This window comes from Zophobas morio, unplaced genomic scaffold, assembly GCF_036711695.1.
Source record: "Zophobas morio isolate AGI-343-1 ecotype UQ-CSIRO unplaced genomic scaffold, CSIRO_AGI_Zmor_V1 ptg000021l, whole genome shotgun sequence".
Taxonomy (NCBI): domain Eukaryota; kingdom Metazoa; phylum Arthropoda; class Insecta; order Coleoptera; family Tenebrionidae; genus Zophobas; species Zophobas morio.
This window is the reverse complement of record NW_026972126.1, coordinates 26,228,143-26,246,246: the sequence shown is the minus strand read 5'-3', so window position 1 is coordinate 26,246,246 and position 18,104 is coordinate 26,228,143. Positions and strand designations below refer to the sequence as shown.

The window sequence follows — 18,104 nt, the reverse complement described above, 5'->3', positions numbered from 1 at the left end:
AAATCCAAAAATTGAAAAATCGAAAAAGTAAAAAGGTAGACACATCGAAAAATCCAGAAGTCAAAAATAGAAAAGCCGAAGAATTGAAATATTGAAAAATCCTAAAACTGAATAATCGAAAAATCAAAAAAGTGAAGTTGAAAAATAGTAACCTTGAAAAATCGAAAAATTGAAAAATCAAAAACCTGAAAAATCTATAAATTTAAAAAACTGAAGAACAAGAAAATCCAAACAAAACATCGATTATTGGAAAAATCGAAAAATTGAGAGTTTATGAAAGTCAAATTTGAAAAATTAAAAAATCGAAAATTTGGCAAAATGACAATTAAAAAACAAAAAATCTAAAACCGGGAAGTCGAAAAATCAAAAGATTAAGAAATCGAAACATTTGAAAAACCCAAAAACTTGAAAAATTTAAATATCGAAGAACTGAACTGAAAAATCGAGAAATCGAAAAATCTAAAATTTAAAAAATTAAAAAATCTAAAAATGAAAAATTGAAAAAGTAAAATAATCGACACATCGAAAAATCCAGGAGTCAAAAATCGAAAAGTCGGAGAATCGAAATATTGAAAAATGAAAGAAAAACTGAAAAATGGAAAACCTGAAAAATCCGAAAACTGAAATATCCAAAAATTAAGAACCTAAAAAGACGAAAAAATTCAGAAACCTCTAAATTTGAAAATTTAAAAAATATTGAAGAACTAAAAAATCTAAAATTCTAAAAATCTAAAAATCCAGAAATCCAAAAATCTAAAATCCCAAAAAACCAAAAAAATTGAAAAAACCGAAAATTTAGAAAAATCCAAAAAATCTAGAAATTTTGGAAAATTCAAAAAATCTGGAAATTTTGAAAACTCCAAAAAATCTGGAAATTACGAAAAATCCAAAAATCTGGATATTTTGAAAAATCCAAAAAATCTGTTAATTTTGAAACTTCCAAAAAATGTGGAAATTTTGAAAAATCCAAAATATCTGAAAATTTCGAAAATACCAAAAACTGAAATTTTTGAAAATACCAAAAAATCTGGAAATTTTGGAAAATTCAAAAAATCTGGAAATTTTGAAAACTCCAAAAAATCTGGAAATTTCGAAAAATCCAAAAAATCTGGGAATTTCGAAAAATCCAAAAAATCTAGGAAATTTTGAAAAATCCAAAGTCTGGAAATTTTGAAAATTTCAAAAAATCCGGAAATTTTGAAAAATTTAAAAAGTCTGGAAATTTTGAAAAATTCAAAAAATTTGGAAATTTTGAAAAACCAAAAAATCTGGAAATTTTTAAAATTCCAAAAAATCTGAAATTTTCGAAAAATCCAAAAAAACTGGAAATTTTGAAAATTTTAAAAAATCTGGAAATTTTGAAAAATTCAAAAAATCTGGAAATTTTTTTGAACTTTAAAAAAAACTAAAAAATGAAAAACCAAAAAATTAAAGAATTGAAGAACAGGAATATCGAAACCCTCGAAAGTCAAGAAATGGGAAAATCAAAACATCGATTATTTGAAAAAACGAAAAATTGCCAGTTTATAAATGTCAAATTTGAAAAATTAAAAAATCGAAGATTTGAAAAAACGACAATTGAAAAACAGAAAATCTAAAACCGGGAAGTCCAAAAATCGATAGATTAAGAAATCAAAATATTTGAAAAATTCGAAAACTTGAAGAACGGAAATATCGAAGAACTGGAATGAAAAATCGAGAAATCGAAAAATCTAAAATTTTAAACATTGAAAAATTAAAATATCAAAAAACTGAAAAATCTAAAATTTAAAAATCGAAAAATTGAATAAACGACAATAGAAAAAGAAAATCTAAAACCGGAAATTGAAAAATCGAGAAATCGAAAATTCTAAAATTTTAAATATTTAAAAATTAAAATATCAAAAAACTGAAAAATCTAAAATTTAAAAATCGAAAAAGCAAAAAGTCGACACGTCTAAAAATCCAGAACTGAAATATCCAAAAACCGAAAATGTAAAGAATCGAAAAATTGAGAAATCGAAAAATCAATAAATTGATGTCGAAATATCGAAACCTTAAAAAAATCGAAAAAATGAAAAATCAAATACCTGCAAAATCGTAAGATCGGAAAATTGAATAATTACTTAACTGAAAAATCCCAAAACTGAAATGTCCAAAAACTGAGAAATTAAAAAATTGAGAAATCGAAAAATCAAAAAAGTGAAGTTGAAAAATCGAAACCTGAAAAAATAGAAAAATTGAAAAACCAAAAAACCTGAAAAATCAATTAATTGAAAAGTCAACAAATAAAGAGTTCGTAAAAGTCAAAAATTGAAAAATCGAAATATTTAAAAATCGTAAAATTGAAGAGAAAATAATTGAATAATAAAATAGATGAATTCGAAAGTTGAAACAGCAAGAAATTATGGTCGAAACCGGTTAGAATGTGTATCAGATCACGGATTATTATTATTATTCCTAAAGTCGCGATCTTTTCTATAGAACCACTCCCTAGTGTAAATTTTCAAAATTTGTTTGGTGTAAGTGACCTTGACGGGTTTCTGGGGGAAAACATATGTGTCAAAAATTTGACAGGTTAGATGGCCCTATTGTCAATGTAGATATTTTATTTTAATAAATAGGTGAACAGAACATACAGTCTGCATGGGATACAGTGCGGCATAGCTGAGGGCAACCGAAACATTCGTGTTGTGCTAATTTCGATTGCCATGTCAACTACCGCTACCAACCGCGTTCGGCGTAAAGTACTAGATGACAGGGCTACCAACTTGACTTTTTATCGAGTGGTTCCGTAGAAATGACCGCTACTGTAGTTAGAAACAAACACCGTTGCCAACGTCAGTCGAGTAAACTTGACCCTTCTCTATGTTCTCTGATCCCCGCTTCCCGACGCCACCAAATGTCACCTGTCACCCAAACAACAAACTCAAAAATTGTCTCTGCAGCCCCCACAACCACAAACCGCCGCACACTGATGCCAAAACCCACCAAAAACCGTAATTCCGCTGCACCTTTCACCACCACAACCTCCTAATCCGCCCTAACCTCACCTAACCTAAAATGTCGGTCGTAGTGGAAACCACCCTCGGCGACATCACCGTGGACTTGTACATCAAGCGCCGCCCCCGCGCCTGCCTCAACTTCCTCAAACTGTGCAAAATGAAGTACTACAACTACAGCCTCTTCCACACAGTCACCAGAGGCTTCATCGCGCAAACCGGCGACCCCACGGGCAGCCGCACCGGCGGCGAGTCCATCTTCGGCGTCATCGAAGGCCCCGTCAAGCGCTACTTCGAGCCCGAAATCAACCCCAGAATCAAGCACACCACAATGGGTTTAATCTCGTTTGTAGGGAACGAAGACAACATGGTGGGGTCCCAGTTTTTTTTCACCCTCGGGAGCGACCTGACGTACTTGGATGAAAAACATTGCGTGTTTGGGGAGGTGGTGGAAGGAGTGGACGTGCTGGAGGTGATCAATGAAGCTATCTGTGACACGGATGACCGACCCTATCAGGATATAAGAATCACGCATACGGTGGTTCTGGATGACCCGCTGCCGGATCCTGAGGGATTGCGAGCCCCGTCGCGGTCGCCGTCACCGAGCGCGGAGCGGCTGAAAGGAGGCCGGATCGCGCCGGATGAAGAAATTGACGAGACTGCGGGAAAAACGGCGGAGGAAGTGTGTGAGATGATTGCCGACAGGGAGGCTAAAGCCAGAGCTACGATACTAGAGATGGTGGGGGATATTCCCGACGCGGAAATGGCGCCCCCCGAGAATGTTCTATTCGTTTGTAAATTAAATCCAGTGACGAACGACGACGACTTGGAGATTATTTTCAGCAGGTTTGGCAAAATTAAGTCTTGCGAGGTGATCAGGGATAGAAAAACCGGGGACTCGTTACAGTACGCATTCGTCGAGTTCGAGGACCAGAAATCGTGCGAAGACGCCTATTTTAAGATGGATAATGTGTTGATTGATGATAGACGGATTCACGTGGATTTCAGCCAAAGTGTGTCCAAAGTCAAGTGGCTGGGGAAGGGGCGCGGGGTGCGAAATTACGGGGAAAAAGACGCCGATTTGGGTAGAGGGGAGTACCACAAGAATGGCGAACGAAAGAAAGTCGAGAAAAAAAAAGAACTCCGGAAGGAATACAAACGGGATAAAGACGACTACAGTAGAAGAAACAGGGATAGAAGACATGAAGATCGTGAAAGAGACAGATATAGGGCAAACCTTGACAGACACCGCGACAGGAAAAGAGACAGATCGAGGTCTCCTAAGTACAAAACAAGCGACTTAAAACGAAAGCAAGAACGAAGACAGAAAAAGCGCAACGTTTCACACTCCAGTGAGTCAGACAGAGAGAAAAAGTACAAATCGCACAAGGAGAAGACGAAGAAGAGCAAAAGACGGAAGGAAGAAACGAGTTCGGAGAGCGAGCACGAGAAACGCAAAAAGAAGAAGTCGAAAAAAAGGAAAAAATACAGTTCTGATAGCTCGTAATTTTCAATCTTGACTGTCAATTATGTAAATAAAGTTTATTGCTTTTAATCAAAGTTTTAATTAAAACGCCACTCACTCAGTCTTGGACGTGCTGAATTATTCATGTTTTTGTCGAAAGTGTCGCAAAATTAGAAAAAATTGATAAGAAATTAATAACCTGTCTGGAAGTGGCACAGCGCGAGAAAAAATTGATGGCCATTTTGATCGAGGTGACTGACCAATGGCGACGTGCATTTTACGACATGTGACAAAACGATTAATCTGCATTGGTTATTCATCGATCAGTTACCCAATTACGTTCAGGTGTTTGATGTAATATTGGTTGCCTATCCCCTTGTTGTTTGTATTTAAGGGAACTTGCTAGACGAGGTATAACATTTTTTTGTTTTTTTGTATGAAAAAATGATTTTTATATAGATGTATCATACATCAAACTGCAGCTTTTTTCATACTCTAGAGCGCAGAGACCAGTTCAATCAACTAAAAAAATATGGCTGAGAAATATCGTAAAAAAGCACCATTTTATGTTTTCTTTTCAAGTTTTTTGAGTCATAACCATCATAGAATCGCTTGAAAATTCGCACATGGATAAAACATCACTTTTTACAGGGCGCGGAGTCATTAAATGTTTGTTAGTGGTACAATTTGTTTAAATAATAATGTGTTTATTAAAATCAAAATATACCACAAATTAATGCAAAATACGTCGAATAATTTTAACAAGAATATCAGAGGAAAATTAGTGATCCATTGGTTAGCAGAGTTTTTAACAAAAACTAACAATTATTGAAAAAAATGGGTATCAATTCGACAGAATTTGAGCAGTTAGTTCAGTACTTTGCCGATAGGAGAGCCACTAAAATTTACGGAAGCGACTTTCCAGGTAGAACCCTTATCGCCTGCTCTAGCATAAGCTGATTGTTAGAGTTCTCGGCTGATTTTTCTAATTTATGGCAAGGAACTCAGTTTTATAACAAGCTGCCAGGACCGGCCGTAGTAATCTATTGTTAAGGAAATTAACTTTTACGCAATGAGGTACTATCATAAAACCGAATTAAAACTGGGGAACTATAATATTTTTACTCCACTCAGGATCCTGAATTAAATACACATGATTACTAAAAATTCATTGTAATATTATTGTTAATATATTTTTTGTTTTCTTAATTAATGAAACTAATAAACATATTTATAATAATAATAAAAAATATATAAAATACAGCTTTTGTTTAACACGTATAAGTATCTAAGTGTATCTACTACTTATCCCAGAAAGGAGGTGTTTTAAAAAAGCCCTACGCCCAGTAACTTCTCCCTTCATTGTTTACTCGAAAAAAGTGCTCGTATATGTTTTCATTTGCCGAGAGATCATTTTCAAAATATATTTATAATACAAAATATGTATGCGAGTCTTGGTGATGAAAAATGTACTCCTAATAAAATTATTAAAGTACATAAAAAAATAGAAACAAATTTTATTTATTTTAAAAAAATCTCTCGCAAAGACAGGTTTCTCTTTCTTCTTGAATCAATTATTTCGGGCAATAAAGCGCCAAAGCAAAATCTGCCAAGTTTATCTGCCATCTTTTTACATATTTTTCTTCGTCTTTATAAATTTTTTCTACATTTATTCCTTTGGGTGTCCATACAACAAAATAAACTTGTGAAATACCCGTAACAAGCATTTGTCCCTGGACTTGAAAGTAGTAATTATGATTTTTTTTTAGTTTCAATTCTCTGTCTGTCAATGTACAAAATTTGATTTTTTTTTTCTAACAGCTTCTTCGGGAGACAAATCTTGCCATTTTGAAGGGCATTTAATTTCGACTAATGCACTCCTATCCTCTAGAACCCTGTCTGGACTAGCAGCCAAGTAAGGAAATTGTTTTGAAATAAAGACACACCGTTCAGTTTTTATATTTTTATTTATTTCAAAACACTTGACAGCTTTTTCCTCACTTTGCTGTCCATAGTATGTATAACTGTTACCTCTAAATGTACTGTACAACAGAGACTCCACAGTTTTAGCTATTGCTGTAGTTGTTCTAAGTTTGTAAATACGTCCAAAATTTGAAGCCGTAACCCTAATTTCTCTTTCTTTTGCCCAAATGTGCCTGTTGCCTAGTGTTTATTCAATTTGGTCTAAATTCAAAGATAATTTTCTCAAAAAAACCTCTTTGGCTGTCACAAATGTTTCTACATCCATGACAGGATTTTCTAAAATATATTTAAACCATAATCGCAGTCGGAACCAGCATACGTAAATTTTTTTACGACATACTTTTTTACGAATATTTTGTCTAAGACGAGCTTGTTTTATAGACGAACAATATTTTTTTGTTATTAAACCAAGACCGTTTTAATCACAATATATTTACTTATCCCCCCTAAAAAATTGATGACGTCACCTCAAAATTTTGCTGAATAAATCCTATCTAAATTGTATAAAATATGATGAGTCTCTTCTTGTGATTTATCATTCCATTCATGTTTTTTGGATTTGCATATACAGGATGACCCCAAAAATTAATGAATGCGTAAATTTATTTTATTGATTTAATCAGGAACTACAGAAATCAATGCTTTGAAATCTTGCAAATGTTTTAAGGTTATAAAGAGCATAATAAATTTTTAATCAAAATATAATTGTTTATCCCCTCCAAAAAATTGATGATGTCAGCTCAAAAGTTTGCCGTATAATCCTATTTAAAGTTTACAAAATATGATGAGTCTCTTCTTCTAATTTATCATTCCATTCATATTTTTTGGATTCGGATATACAGGGTGACTCAAAAAATTCAATGATTGCGCAAATTTATTTTATTGATTTAATCAGGAACTAGAAAACCGAATGCTTTGAAATCTAATGTGAAAAAAAAAATAATAGGCATGCAGTCGTCACGTTTCCGATAGCGAGGGAAGTACTGTCTAAACTCTTCAGACCAATTTTTTTTATTTTCCCATTTTTCCATTTCTCAATTTTTCAATGTTTCAGTTTGGGATTTTTTCACTGTTTCGATTCTTTAATTTTCCTTCCATTTTTAGGTTTTTCAATATTTCAGCTTTGGAATTTTGCAATATTTCGTTTCTTCAATTTTTCAGATTTTTGATATTGTGTTTTTCCGGTTTTTAAATTTTTAGATACTTTAATTTTTCAGTTTTTAAAGTTTTAGGTTTTTAGATTTCTCACTATCTCGACTTTTCGATTTTTCAGTTCCATGATTTTTCAATTTGTCGAATTTTTAAATTTTAGATTTTTTGTTCTCGATCATTCAATTTTCTGAGTTTTCAGGCTTAGATTTTTTTTGTTGTTCAATTCTTGGATTTTTAAAATTTTTGTTTTCTAAATTTTCCTATTTATCAACTTTACTGGGATTTCAATGTTTTGATTTTTTGATTGTTCAATTTCTCGATTTTTTGAATTTTTAATTTTTGATACGATTTTTTTTTTCAAAAATTTTCAGTTTTTCAATTTATTAACTTTACGATATTTCAGTTTTACGATTTTTAAATTTTTTTATTTTTCAGTTTTCAATTTTTCACGTTTCTAAATTTGTCGATTTTTCAATGTTTCGATTAACTGATTTTTTGATTTTCCCATTTCTCTATTTCTTGATTTTTCAATTCTTTCTTCAATTGTGATTTTTCAATTTTTCGATTTCTGGATTTTTCATTGTTTGAGTTTTGGATTTTTTCACTTTTCCGATTCTTTAATTTTCTTTCCATTTTTCAGTTTTTCAAGATTTCAGTTTTGAATTTTTTCACTTTTTCGATTTTTCAATTTTCCTTCCATTTTTCAGTTTTTCAGTATTTCAGTTCTGAGATTTTGCAATGTTCCGGTTCTTCAATTTTTCCATTTTTTTCAATTTTTCGATAGGTATTTTAATTTTTCAATTTATAAGTTCTAAATTTTCCGTTAATTTTATTGTTTTCCTTGATGTTTTGATTTCTCGATTATTCTATTTTTCAAGTTCTCGGTTTAGATTTTTTGGTTTTCCAATTCTTCGATTTTTAAATTGTTTAATTTTTAGATTGTTCAATTTCTCGATTCATAGATTTTTCAATTTTTCGGTTTACCGATTTTTTTCATTTAAAATGTTTCAATTTTTCAAGTATTAAGTTTTCGATTTTTCAATTTTGGTGTAATTTGAAAACGGTATTAATAATACATTTAGGCGAATAAAGTAATAGACGGGCTTGAGAAGCCTTGTTTCCTCTACAGTGTCAAAATTGTGTTTGAATAATATAATAAGGATGTCGGGTAGTCGTCTATTCCAGCGCATCAGGTAGATTAAAAGAAGAATTGCTGGTTGCGTTTAAGGCAACAAATGGCGCCCAATTCAAACTTGTCTCTCGTCTAGCGTCCCTTAAATTTACAGAAAAAATGTGTCCATCAAGCGCAGACACCCAGCCGGAAGAATTCGTCGCAGTCGTGCAAAAATGCATATTCCACCCCCGCAATAAAACCTCCCCCATTTGCAGGCAAATTCGTCCAATTCCCGGCGCCGAGTCTGTCTTAATTTTTCTTTTTTCGTCCTGACTCGGTATTAAAATGGGGAAGCGTGCGTGGTTTTTTCCCACTTCCCACCCCCGGGGCGATGCGTAGTAGACGTGCCGCCCACGTTAGCACCATTCAAACGTCGCTACTCGACCGGCCGGGTTTTCAGTAGTTTTCAGCGCTTCAGCCAGGACGGACGCGCTATGGAGCTTAGGTGGAGCATAAGATGGGCCACTCTGGCCTCATGTCTGGTGCTGACCCTCGCCATCCCTGCCTCCTTGGTCGAAGAGATTAAGGCCAGCGAGATGAGGGACAACAAAGGTAAGTAGGACGATTTCCCGAATATCGATACGGTTTTGTATTTTTTGGGATGACCTTGCGGGGTTGGAAGTCGATAATTGTAATAAATGTATCAAGGGGGACGGAATTTTTTTTATTAACTAGCAAAATTCTTCGTTGTTTCATACTCAGTTTCACTAAATCGTAATAAATATGCTGAAGCAGGAGTGCATCAAGGGTTGGTTCTGAAGCCTCTACACTTTTTATCATTCATAAGTGATCTCCCAAATCTGTTTTTAAGTGTCTTTATTAATGATATTTCGAATTTTGAAGCTTGAAAAATTTAATTCGGTCATCAATTTCACCCAAGTCGCAATAAATATGCAACCAAGAGGACACTGGAGGACTATATTTTTATATGTATGTAATTTTTTTTTGTATCGTCAAGTTGGTGTATTCAAATTTCGGACTCATAAATGTCAAAAAACAAACAAACCAAAAATCCCCGAAAGCGCCCAGCAACAGGTCTGCAGCCAATCGATCCCGAATCTGTTGCATATTCCGAGTTTCATTACCCGACGTCCTACTAATGAATTGTTAAAGCACATAATGAATAAGCGGAGCCCAAAAAGTCGTAAATTTCCCCAAAGCCTCTCCAGATTTATTAGAGCGTGTCGGCTCGACCTTCAACCTCCCCGTAAAAGCCACTTCAAAAGATAGAAAAGTAGATTCGATGTGAAAGCTTTTCGCTGTTGTCATTAGACGAGTGATTGAATTATCTCCTCGAGAGGTGGAAGATGGTGCTGTGACGACCACTCTTGCGATTAGTTTTATTAAGCAGACAGGCTTACCAACCGCTGGTGTTTTTAAAGCATTTGGTTATTGACGTTTTTGAAATGAGCTATTAGGGAGATAAGGTCGTTTGCCAACCACTCGAGATTATTTATATATTTTAAAAATAGAACCCCTTAAATCATGTCGGTATCGTAATTAAACAAAATGTACTCATAATGGTCAATAAAGTGTTATCTTGTTGACACGACTGACAACGTAAAGTAATTAAAAGCACTTTGTTACAGTGAAAAGGGCGCAATTAAGCAACGGGGAAGAACACGATAGGGCAGATGTGCCCTATTTCAACAAACCAACAGCAATCAAAAGAGGTGAGTTCACTATTTGTTTTATCTGTGTTGGTAACGGTGCGTCCGGTCAGGCAATTATCGGCAATTTGCTTTCAATATAGATCGTAGAAAATAAACGACGTGATATAACTCGGCACGTGGTTGGCCGGATGCCGTTACGTAAATACACCGCATAATTAAAGTAACACAGCACCTGGGTTAATTAACCCTTTTGTTGGAAAACGTGCCAGTGTGAAGCGGGTTTAGTTACTAATCGTAATAACGCACACCTGCCAACTAAACAAAACCAACAAAACGGACTTTGGTGGAGGCGCCGGGAAAATACCAAACAAGTTTTTCGTGGTTGAAATGTCAAGGGTAACATAAATGTCAAGGTGAAGTCAATCAAGGAAACAAATTTTATTAACGACCCTCCCGTCGTCGTACTTCGGATGAAATTACTAATTGCTTGTTTGTCTTGATTTCACCCATTGTAAAACCGACTTTTTATATAACCTAATTTCACCCAATAAAACTAAACCCACTGCTAACTTTTCTATTTAATAAACATTAAATTCCACCCACGACTTTATGCAGGAATATCATCCTTTTAGTAGCAGATAAAGGAGTTCGTAAAAGTTTTCCAATTTATAGGTTCGTGCTCGAGGGCTTAATTCCACCGCAACAAGTTTTCTTAGTCGCTTTTTCGCCTCACCTTCGACTCCTTTTTTTTTTTGTGGAAAATCTCGACGCAGCGTCGGTCATTAAGGTTTATGTAGCTTCCACTATGAGCCATAAAAGCGCCAATAAATGGGCCACAATAAAAGCAAAAGTGTCATTAATAACGGTTTTATTCGCTGTCTGCGGATTGTCTTCGTTCGGACGGGTTTGCGGGAGAGGAAATTGCGGAATTCCTGCTGCAGACTGGTGGGGGTTTTCCTGCTGGGGGTCACGGGCGTGTGTGAATTATGTAATGCTTCAGTCGAGGGGGTTGGAGAAACCGAGCGACGTGATGTTATGGGGTTTTAGGATGAGTGGATTGGAGTGGAAGGTGTCTGGTGGGAGGTTTACTTGGTGAGGTTAAGGGTGTAATCGAGTCCATCGGGGTGTTTTCTCGACGCTTCGTGACTACTGGAGTACGAAAACATAGGTCTCTCGGTTTATTTAAATTTTATAAAATAACGTACTCCTCCATTTGTGGTTTATGAATCGATGTTAAATTTTTATACTAGATATCGAGATTTTTCCAGTTTTGGGATTTTTCGATTTTTCGGCTTTTCGATTTCTCAAGTTTTGAATTTTCCGATTTTTCGATGTCTGGATTTCTCATTTTTTCAGTATTTTGATTTATGGAATTTTAAATTTTTCGATATTTTAAATTTTAGATATTTGGATTTCTGGATTTTTCATTTTTCAATTTTTCTATTTAATTTTCCGAATTTTTTATTTTCAGATGTTTCGAATTCTCGATTTTCTGATTTTTGGACTTCTCGCTTTTAGGTTTTCCAATTTTGCAATTTTTCGGTTTTTAAAATTTTTGATATTTCGAGTTTTCGACTTGTCGGTTTTTCAATTTTTCTATTTTTTGATGATTTAATTCTCGCATTTTTAAATTTTTTGATTCTTCAATTTCTCGAAATTTTAATTTCTCAATGTTTCGGTTCTCCGATATCTCTATTTTTCAATTTTCCCAATTTTTTGATTTTTGAAATTTCTAAATTTTCGATCTTAAATTTGTCATTTTTTCGATTTTTTGATGTTTTTTAATTTCTTGATTTTTCCCTTTTTGGATATTTTAAATTTTAGATGTTTGAATTTCTCGCTTTCTAGATTTTTATTTCTCGATTCTTTAATTTTTCGAATTTTCAGTTTTGGGATTTTGCAATTTTTTGTATTTTTCAATTTCTCAGTTTTTATTTCTCACTTTCAGTTTTGGGATTTTTCGACTTTTCGACTTTTTAATTTTATAATTTTCCGATTTTTTGTTGTTTTTTTTTCCGTGTTTATCAATTTTTTTGATTTCTCAATTTCCCGATTATTTTAATTTCTCGACTTTCGGCTTCTCAATTTTTTGATTTTCGAAATTTTAAATTATTCGATCTTAAATTTTTCAATTTTTGGCTGCTCCAATTTCTCTATTTTTTAGTTTTCCGATATTTTAATTTGTCCATATTTTAAATTTTTGATTTTTGGAATTGTCAATTTTAATATTTTAGTTTTTTTATTTTTCGAATTTTCTAATTTTAGATTTTCCAATTTTTTGATGTTTCGAATTCAGATTTTTTTTAATTTTTCGACTTCTCGGTTTGAGTTTTTTCAGTTTTTCTATTTTTTGATTGTTAAAATTTATGATTTGTCGACTTCTCCACTTCGATTTTGCAATTTTTTGATCTTTTGATTCTCGCACTTTTGAATTTTTTAATTCTTCAAGGTTTCAGTTCTCCGATTTTTCTGTTTTTCACTTTTTTTATTTTTCGGTTGCGGGTTTATCACTTTTTTGATTTTTCAATTTCTCGATTCAGATTTTTGATTTTTGAAATGTTAAATTTTTCGAAGTTAAATTTTTGCATGTTGTCAATTTTTTGATGTTCTAATTTCTCGATTTTTCTCTTTTTCGATATTTTAATTTTTCATTATTTTAAATTTTAGATTTTTGAATTTCTCGAATTCTCAATTTTCATTTCTCGATTTTTCAATTTTTCGAGATCTTAATTTTTCTATTTTTCATTTTTTAATTTTCCGATTTTTTGATGTTTCGGTTTGTGGGTTTATCATTTTTTTTATTTTTCTGTCTTTCGATTTTACGGTTTTCAATTTTTCGAATTTTGAAATTTTCCACTTTTTATTTTTCAACCTTTTGATTTCCCAATTTTTCAGTTTTTCGATTTCTCCATTTTTCGATGTTTCATTTTTGGGTTTTTTTGGTTCTTCGATTTTTCGACTTTTCGAATTTCTCAATTTATTGAATTTTTGAATTTCCGACTTTGATTTTTCAACATCTGGATTTCTCGATTTTTCAGTATTTTGATTTTCGAAATTTAAAATTTTTCAATCTTAAATTCGTCAATTGTTCAATCTTTGGATATTTCAATTCCTCAATTGTTCTCTTTTTCGATATTTTATTTTAGATTTTTCGATTTTTCAATTTTCCGATATTTCAGTTTACGATTTTTCAATTTTTCGATTCTTCAATTTTTCAGTTTTTATCACTCCTAAAGTTTCAATTTTTCGATTTCTCGATTAATCGACTTCTAGACTTTCGATTTTTCGATTCTTGATGATCCCATTTCCAAATTTCTCGAATTTCCAGTTTTTCAATCCTTCAATTTTTCAAGTTTTCGATTTTTCGTGATTTCATTTTTGGGATTTTTCGATTTTTTGACTTTTCGACCTTTCGATTTGTCGATTTTTCAATGTTTCAAATTTTTAAATTTTCGACTGTCGATTTTTCGATGTCTGGATTTTTAGATTTTTCAATATTTTGATTTATGAAATTTTAAATTTTTCGATGTTAAATTTTTTAATTTGTTAATTTTTGTTGTTTCAATTTCCCGACTTTTCAATTTTTCGATATTTTAAATTTTAGATTTTTGGATTTCTCGATTTTCCAGGTTTTCAGTTTTTCTATTTATTTAATTTTTCGATTTTTTTTAAATTTTAAATATTCCAATTTTTTAATGTTTCCAATTCTAGATATTTTGATTTTTCAGTTTTTCAATTTTTCGATTTTTAAAATGTTTAAATTTTTGATTTTCTGATTTCCCAATTTTTCAATTTTTTGATTCTTCAATTTTTCGACGTTTCAATTCTCCTATTTTTGTGTTCTTCAATTTTTCGATTTTACTTTCGATTTTTAGATTTCTGGATTTTTCAGTTTTTTGGATTTTTGCTATCTTAGATTTTTCAATATTTTGATGTTTCAATTTCTCGATTTTTCTCTTTTTCGATATTTTAAATTTTAGATTTCTGATTTCCCAATTTTCCGATATTTCAGTTTTACGATTTTTCAATTTTTCGCTTTGTCGCTCTTAAAATTTCGATTTTTCGATTAATCGACTTTTAGACTTTAGATTTTTCGATGTTCCTATTTCCCGATTTCTCTATTTTCAGTTCTTCAGTCCTTCAATTTTTCATTTTTTCGATTTTTTATTATTTCAATTTTTTGATTTTTCAAATTTTCCATTTCTGGATTCGGATTTTTTGCTTTTTTGATTCCTAAATGTTTTAATTTCTTGACATTTCAGTCCTTCGATTTTTCTGTTTTTTCAATACTTCAATTTTCCAGTTTTTCGATTTTTAAAATTTTCGATTTTTTGACTTCGATCTCTCGATTTTTCAATTTTTCGATATCTCGGTTTGTTGATTTTTCAATTTTTTTACTTAAGAAATTATAGATTTTTCGATGTTATATTTTTCAGTTTTTCGATTTTATGATGTTTCAATTTCTCATTTTTTTAATTTTTCTGTTTCAATTGATCGAGAATTCGATGTTTGAATTTACAAATTATTCGATTTTTCGATTTCTCGATTTTTCAATTTTTTGATGTTTCGATTTCTGGGTTTATGAATTTTTTGATTCTTTAATTCCTAAATGTTTTAATTTCTTGATATTTCAGTCCTTCGAGATTTTTCTGTTTTTCAATCCTTGAATTTTTCAAATTTTCGATTTCTCGATTTTTCAATTTTTTGATTTTCAGATTTGTAAATTTTTTGATTCTTTAATTTTTGAATATTTTAATTTCTCCATATTTCAGTTCTTCGATTTTTCTGTTTTTCGATTTTCGATTTCTCGATTTTTCAGTATTTTGATTTTTTAAAATATGTATACATTTTTCGATCGTAAATTTTTCAATTTTTCGATGTTTCAATTTCTCGATTTTTCAATTTTTCTATGTCTCAATTTATCGAGACATTTTACGATGTTTCAATTTACAAATTATTGGATTTTTCCAATTCTCGATTTCTCGATTTTTAAATTTTTCGATGTTCCGATTTCTGGATTTATAAATTTTTTGATTTTTTAATTCCTTTATGTTATTGTTTTAATTTCTTGATACATATTTCAGTCCTTCGATTTTTTTTCAATTTTTCGAATTTTTAAGTTTTCGACTTTCGAATTCTCGATTCTTTAATTTTTTGATTTATTAAATTTTGCATTTTCCGATTTTTCAATTTATCAAGAATTCGATGTTTCAGTTTACAATTATTCGATTTTTCGGTTTTCCGATTTTTCCGATTTTCGAGTTTAAAATTTTTGGATTTTCCAATTTTTCGATGGTTCAATTTCTTAGTTTTTCGACACTTCAGTTTTGGTATTTTTCAATTCATCTATTTTTCGATTTAATTTCGATTTTATAAATTTAAGATTTTTCGTTTATTCGATTTTTCGTTTTTTTGATTTTTCAGTTTTTCGGTGATCAACTTTGATTCCTTAAATTATATATTTTTCAATTTTGCGACTTTTTGATGTTTAGATTTCCAGATCTTTAAATCTTTTAATATTCCAGTTTTTCACTTTTTCGAATTTCCGATTTCTCGACATCTCGGATTTTCTAGTTTTTAAATTTTTTGACTTTTCGATTTCGATTTTTTAAATTTCAGATTTCTCATTTCTTTGATTTGTTTTTTTTTGATATTTCAATTTTTCGAAAAGCATTTTTTTCCGTTGATTATCTGCTTTCAATACGTATTTCATATTGTCCGCAAAATAATCGCAAAAAAAATATAATTTGTCAAAGAAGCGGGATTTGTTGACTTGTACTTTAGGGACCGGGGAAGTTCTGTCGGAATAACCTTCGACCAAATTTTTATTGATTAAAATAAAAAAACGAATACCTCAAGGGTCCAAGTTGAAGCCGCGCCACTTTTTAATCTTCATAAGTGATCTCCACCAAGTAACTATAACCCTTAGGAACCCATCAAACTCGTTGTTCCAGGGACCAACAACCTGAAGAACCCCACCCCCGACCAACAGACCCTCAGCGAATGGGAACAGGAGCAGAACATGTACCAGAACCCCGACAGCCTCGCCAACATCCAGTCCAGCCTCTACAACAGCGACACCCCCTACGACGACAAGTCCATCGCCGAGTACGAGAAGGGCTTCCACTACGGCACCAACAAAGACAAGCTCGACGAAGCCCTCGAGAACGCCGTCCTCAAGTCCGAACTCTACGGCGACCCATCCCCCTTGAATCAATACCGGTACTACAACGGCGAGGACCGTCGTCGGAGAAGGCGTCGGGACGCCCGGAAGATCAGGTACGTGCGGTAGCAACAGGTAAGAGCGGCGCCTGGATCGATAGGGTTTGCGTCACTGTCGCTACAACAAGTGCTATCGATCGGGGGCGGCGCACTCCGCCCGATTGGGCGGCTTTTTAATTAGGCAAATGGGGGGTCGCAGGCTGGACGGGCGCTTCAAGCGCGACATCGACCTCACCCCCGAGGAGATCCTCACCATCCTGACCCTGTACGAAAACGAGCGCCAGAGCGGCTACCGGCCGTGGCCGATGGAGGGCGAGCCCCAGGCCGACGAGATCGAGGAGGAGGAGAACTGGATGGACGCGCCCGTGTACCCGCACGCCACCGGCCACAACGACGTAGCTTCCGGATACATGTACGACGAGAAGGCGTTCGAGAAGCGCGGCCGATGGGGCGGCTTCGCCGACGCGAGGAAGAAGAGGTTCATGGTGGCGAAGAAGAGGAACGACCCGACCAGGGAGCTGCGGTATTTGAACGGGCCCAACAAGAACGACTACTACACGCTGTCGCAGCTCTTGAGCAACCAGCGCGAGCCGAACGTACCGTTGTACCATCGGCTAGTTTTGTAAGTTAGGGTAAACGAGCTCATATCGCGTTTTTGAATCGTTTAAAGTCTATCTGTGTTACTAGTTTATTGATGTTTGTATGTTTTATGGGATTGTAACTTCAAAGTCAGTCAGTATAACGTTTACGTATTTATTGAATGTTGTATAACGTAATATTAAATAAATTGTGCATACTGATGTGGTATTTGAGTTTCATTTGGGGGTGGGGGCGGAAAATGGTCAATAAAATCGAAAAGTGGATTTTTATTGGAGGAGAGTGTGATCAATCATTTTAACGACTACTCTTTTAATATTGTTCCGTCTTATCAAGGTAAGTACTAGCCCCACCCACCCGCCCTTTGTTTTCTTAGAAGCTATGTCATTGGCCAAAATCAGTTTTATCTTAGCAAATGCTAGCCCCGCCCACCCGCCCTCTATGTTTTTAGAAGATATGTCATTTGCCAAGATCAGTCTTATCTTAGCAAGTTCTAGCCCCGCCTAAGATAGATCTTTCATTAAGATTACATAAAACCAATCATTGAAATGGAGACGGGGTGGGTGGGCCAAACTAATTATACTCTGAGTGTTAGTGGAAACTAATAGAATCTGAAAATCGAAAAAAGTAAAAAAATTGGTCTAAAGAGTTTAGACAGTACTTCCCTCGCTGTCGGAAACTTGACGAGTGCATGCCTATTGTGTTTTTTTTTCTCATTACATTTTTGTAGTGGGAATTTAAAAAAAAATTGTGATGACGTCATCAACATTTTTGCAAGGACACGTATATCAGTTGGGATAGATGTAGTGTAATACTAAGAATAAAATTATTGTATTCCCAAATTTTCGGGAAAATGAATCGGGTCGTTTTGAATATTGATTTGTTATAATCAATAAAATAACGAAACAATTTACTCA

General features: G+C 33.3%; 2 protein-coding genes across 2 annotated transcripts; both read left to right on the top strand.

Moving 5' to 3' along the window:
• Positions 1–2,842: 2,842 nt before the first annotated feature.
• Positions 2,843–4,541, top strand: LOC135132675 (peptidyl-prolyl cis-trans isomerase sig-7). Its single transcript, XM_064060841.1, has one exon. It carries the CDS (start codon positions 3,043–3,045, stop codon positions 4,486–4,488), a length of 1,446 nt encoding a protein of 481 aa, XP_063916911.1. The 5' UTR covers positions 2,843–3,042; the 3' UTR covers positions 4,489–4,541.
• Positions 4,542–9,084: 4,543 nt separating this feature from the next.
• LOC135132070 (prohormone-2-like) lies at positions 9,085–17,395 on the top strand. The gene is made up of 4 exons (XM_064059997.1): positions 9,085–9,307; positions 10,345–10,428; positions 16,323–16,647; positions 16,790–17,395. The coding sequence occupies exons 1-4, from the start codon at positions 9,190–9,192 to the stop codon at positions 17,214–17,216; spliced, it is 954 nt and encodes a 317-aa protein (XP_063916067.1). The 5' UTR covers positions 9,085–9,189; the 3' UTR covers positions 17,217–17,395.
• The last annotated feature ends 709 nt before the right edge of the window (positions 17,396–18,104 follow it).

What these genes read in the sequence shown, in the direction of transcription:
- LOC135132675 (XM_064060841.1), top strand. Translation starts at nt 3,043, where the DNA reads ATGTCGGTCGTAGTGGAAACCACCCTCGGCGACATCACCGTGGACTTG.
- LOC135132070 (XM_064059997.1), top strand. Translation starts at nt 9,190, where the DNA reads ATGGAGCTTAGGTGGAGCATAAGATGGGCCACTCTGGCCTCATGTCTG. An exon ending in CGAGATGAGGGACAACAAAG is followed by an intron (nt 9,308 to 10,344) that starts GTAAGTAGGACG and finishes ACTTTGTTACAG; the next exon opens with TGAAAAGGGCGCAATTAAGC. An exon ending in ACCAACAGCAATCAAAAGAG is followed by an intron (nt 10,429 to 16,322) that starts GTGAGTTCACTA and finishes TCGTTGTTCCAG; the next exon opens with GGACCAACAACCTGAAGAAC.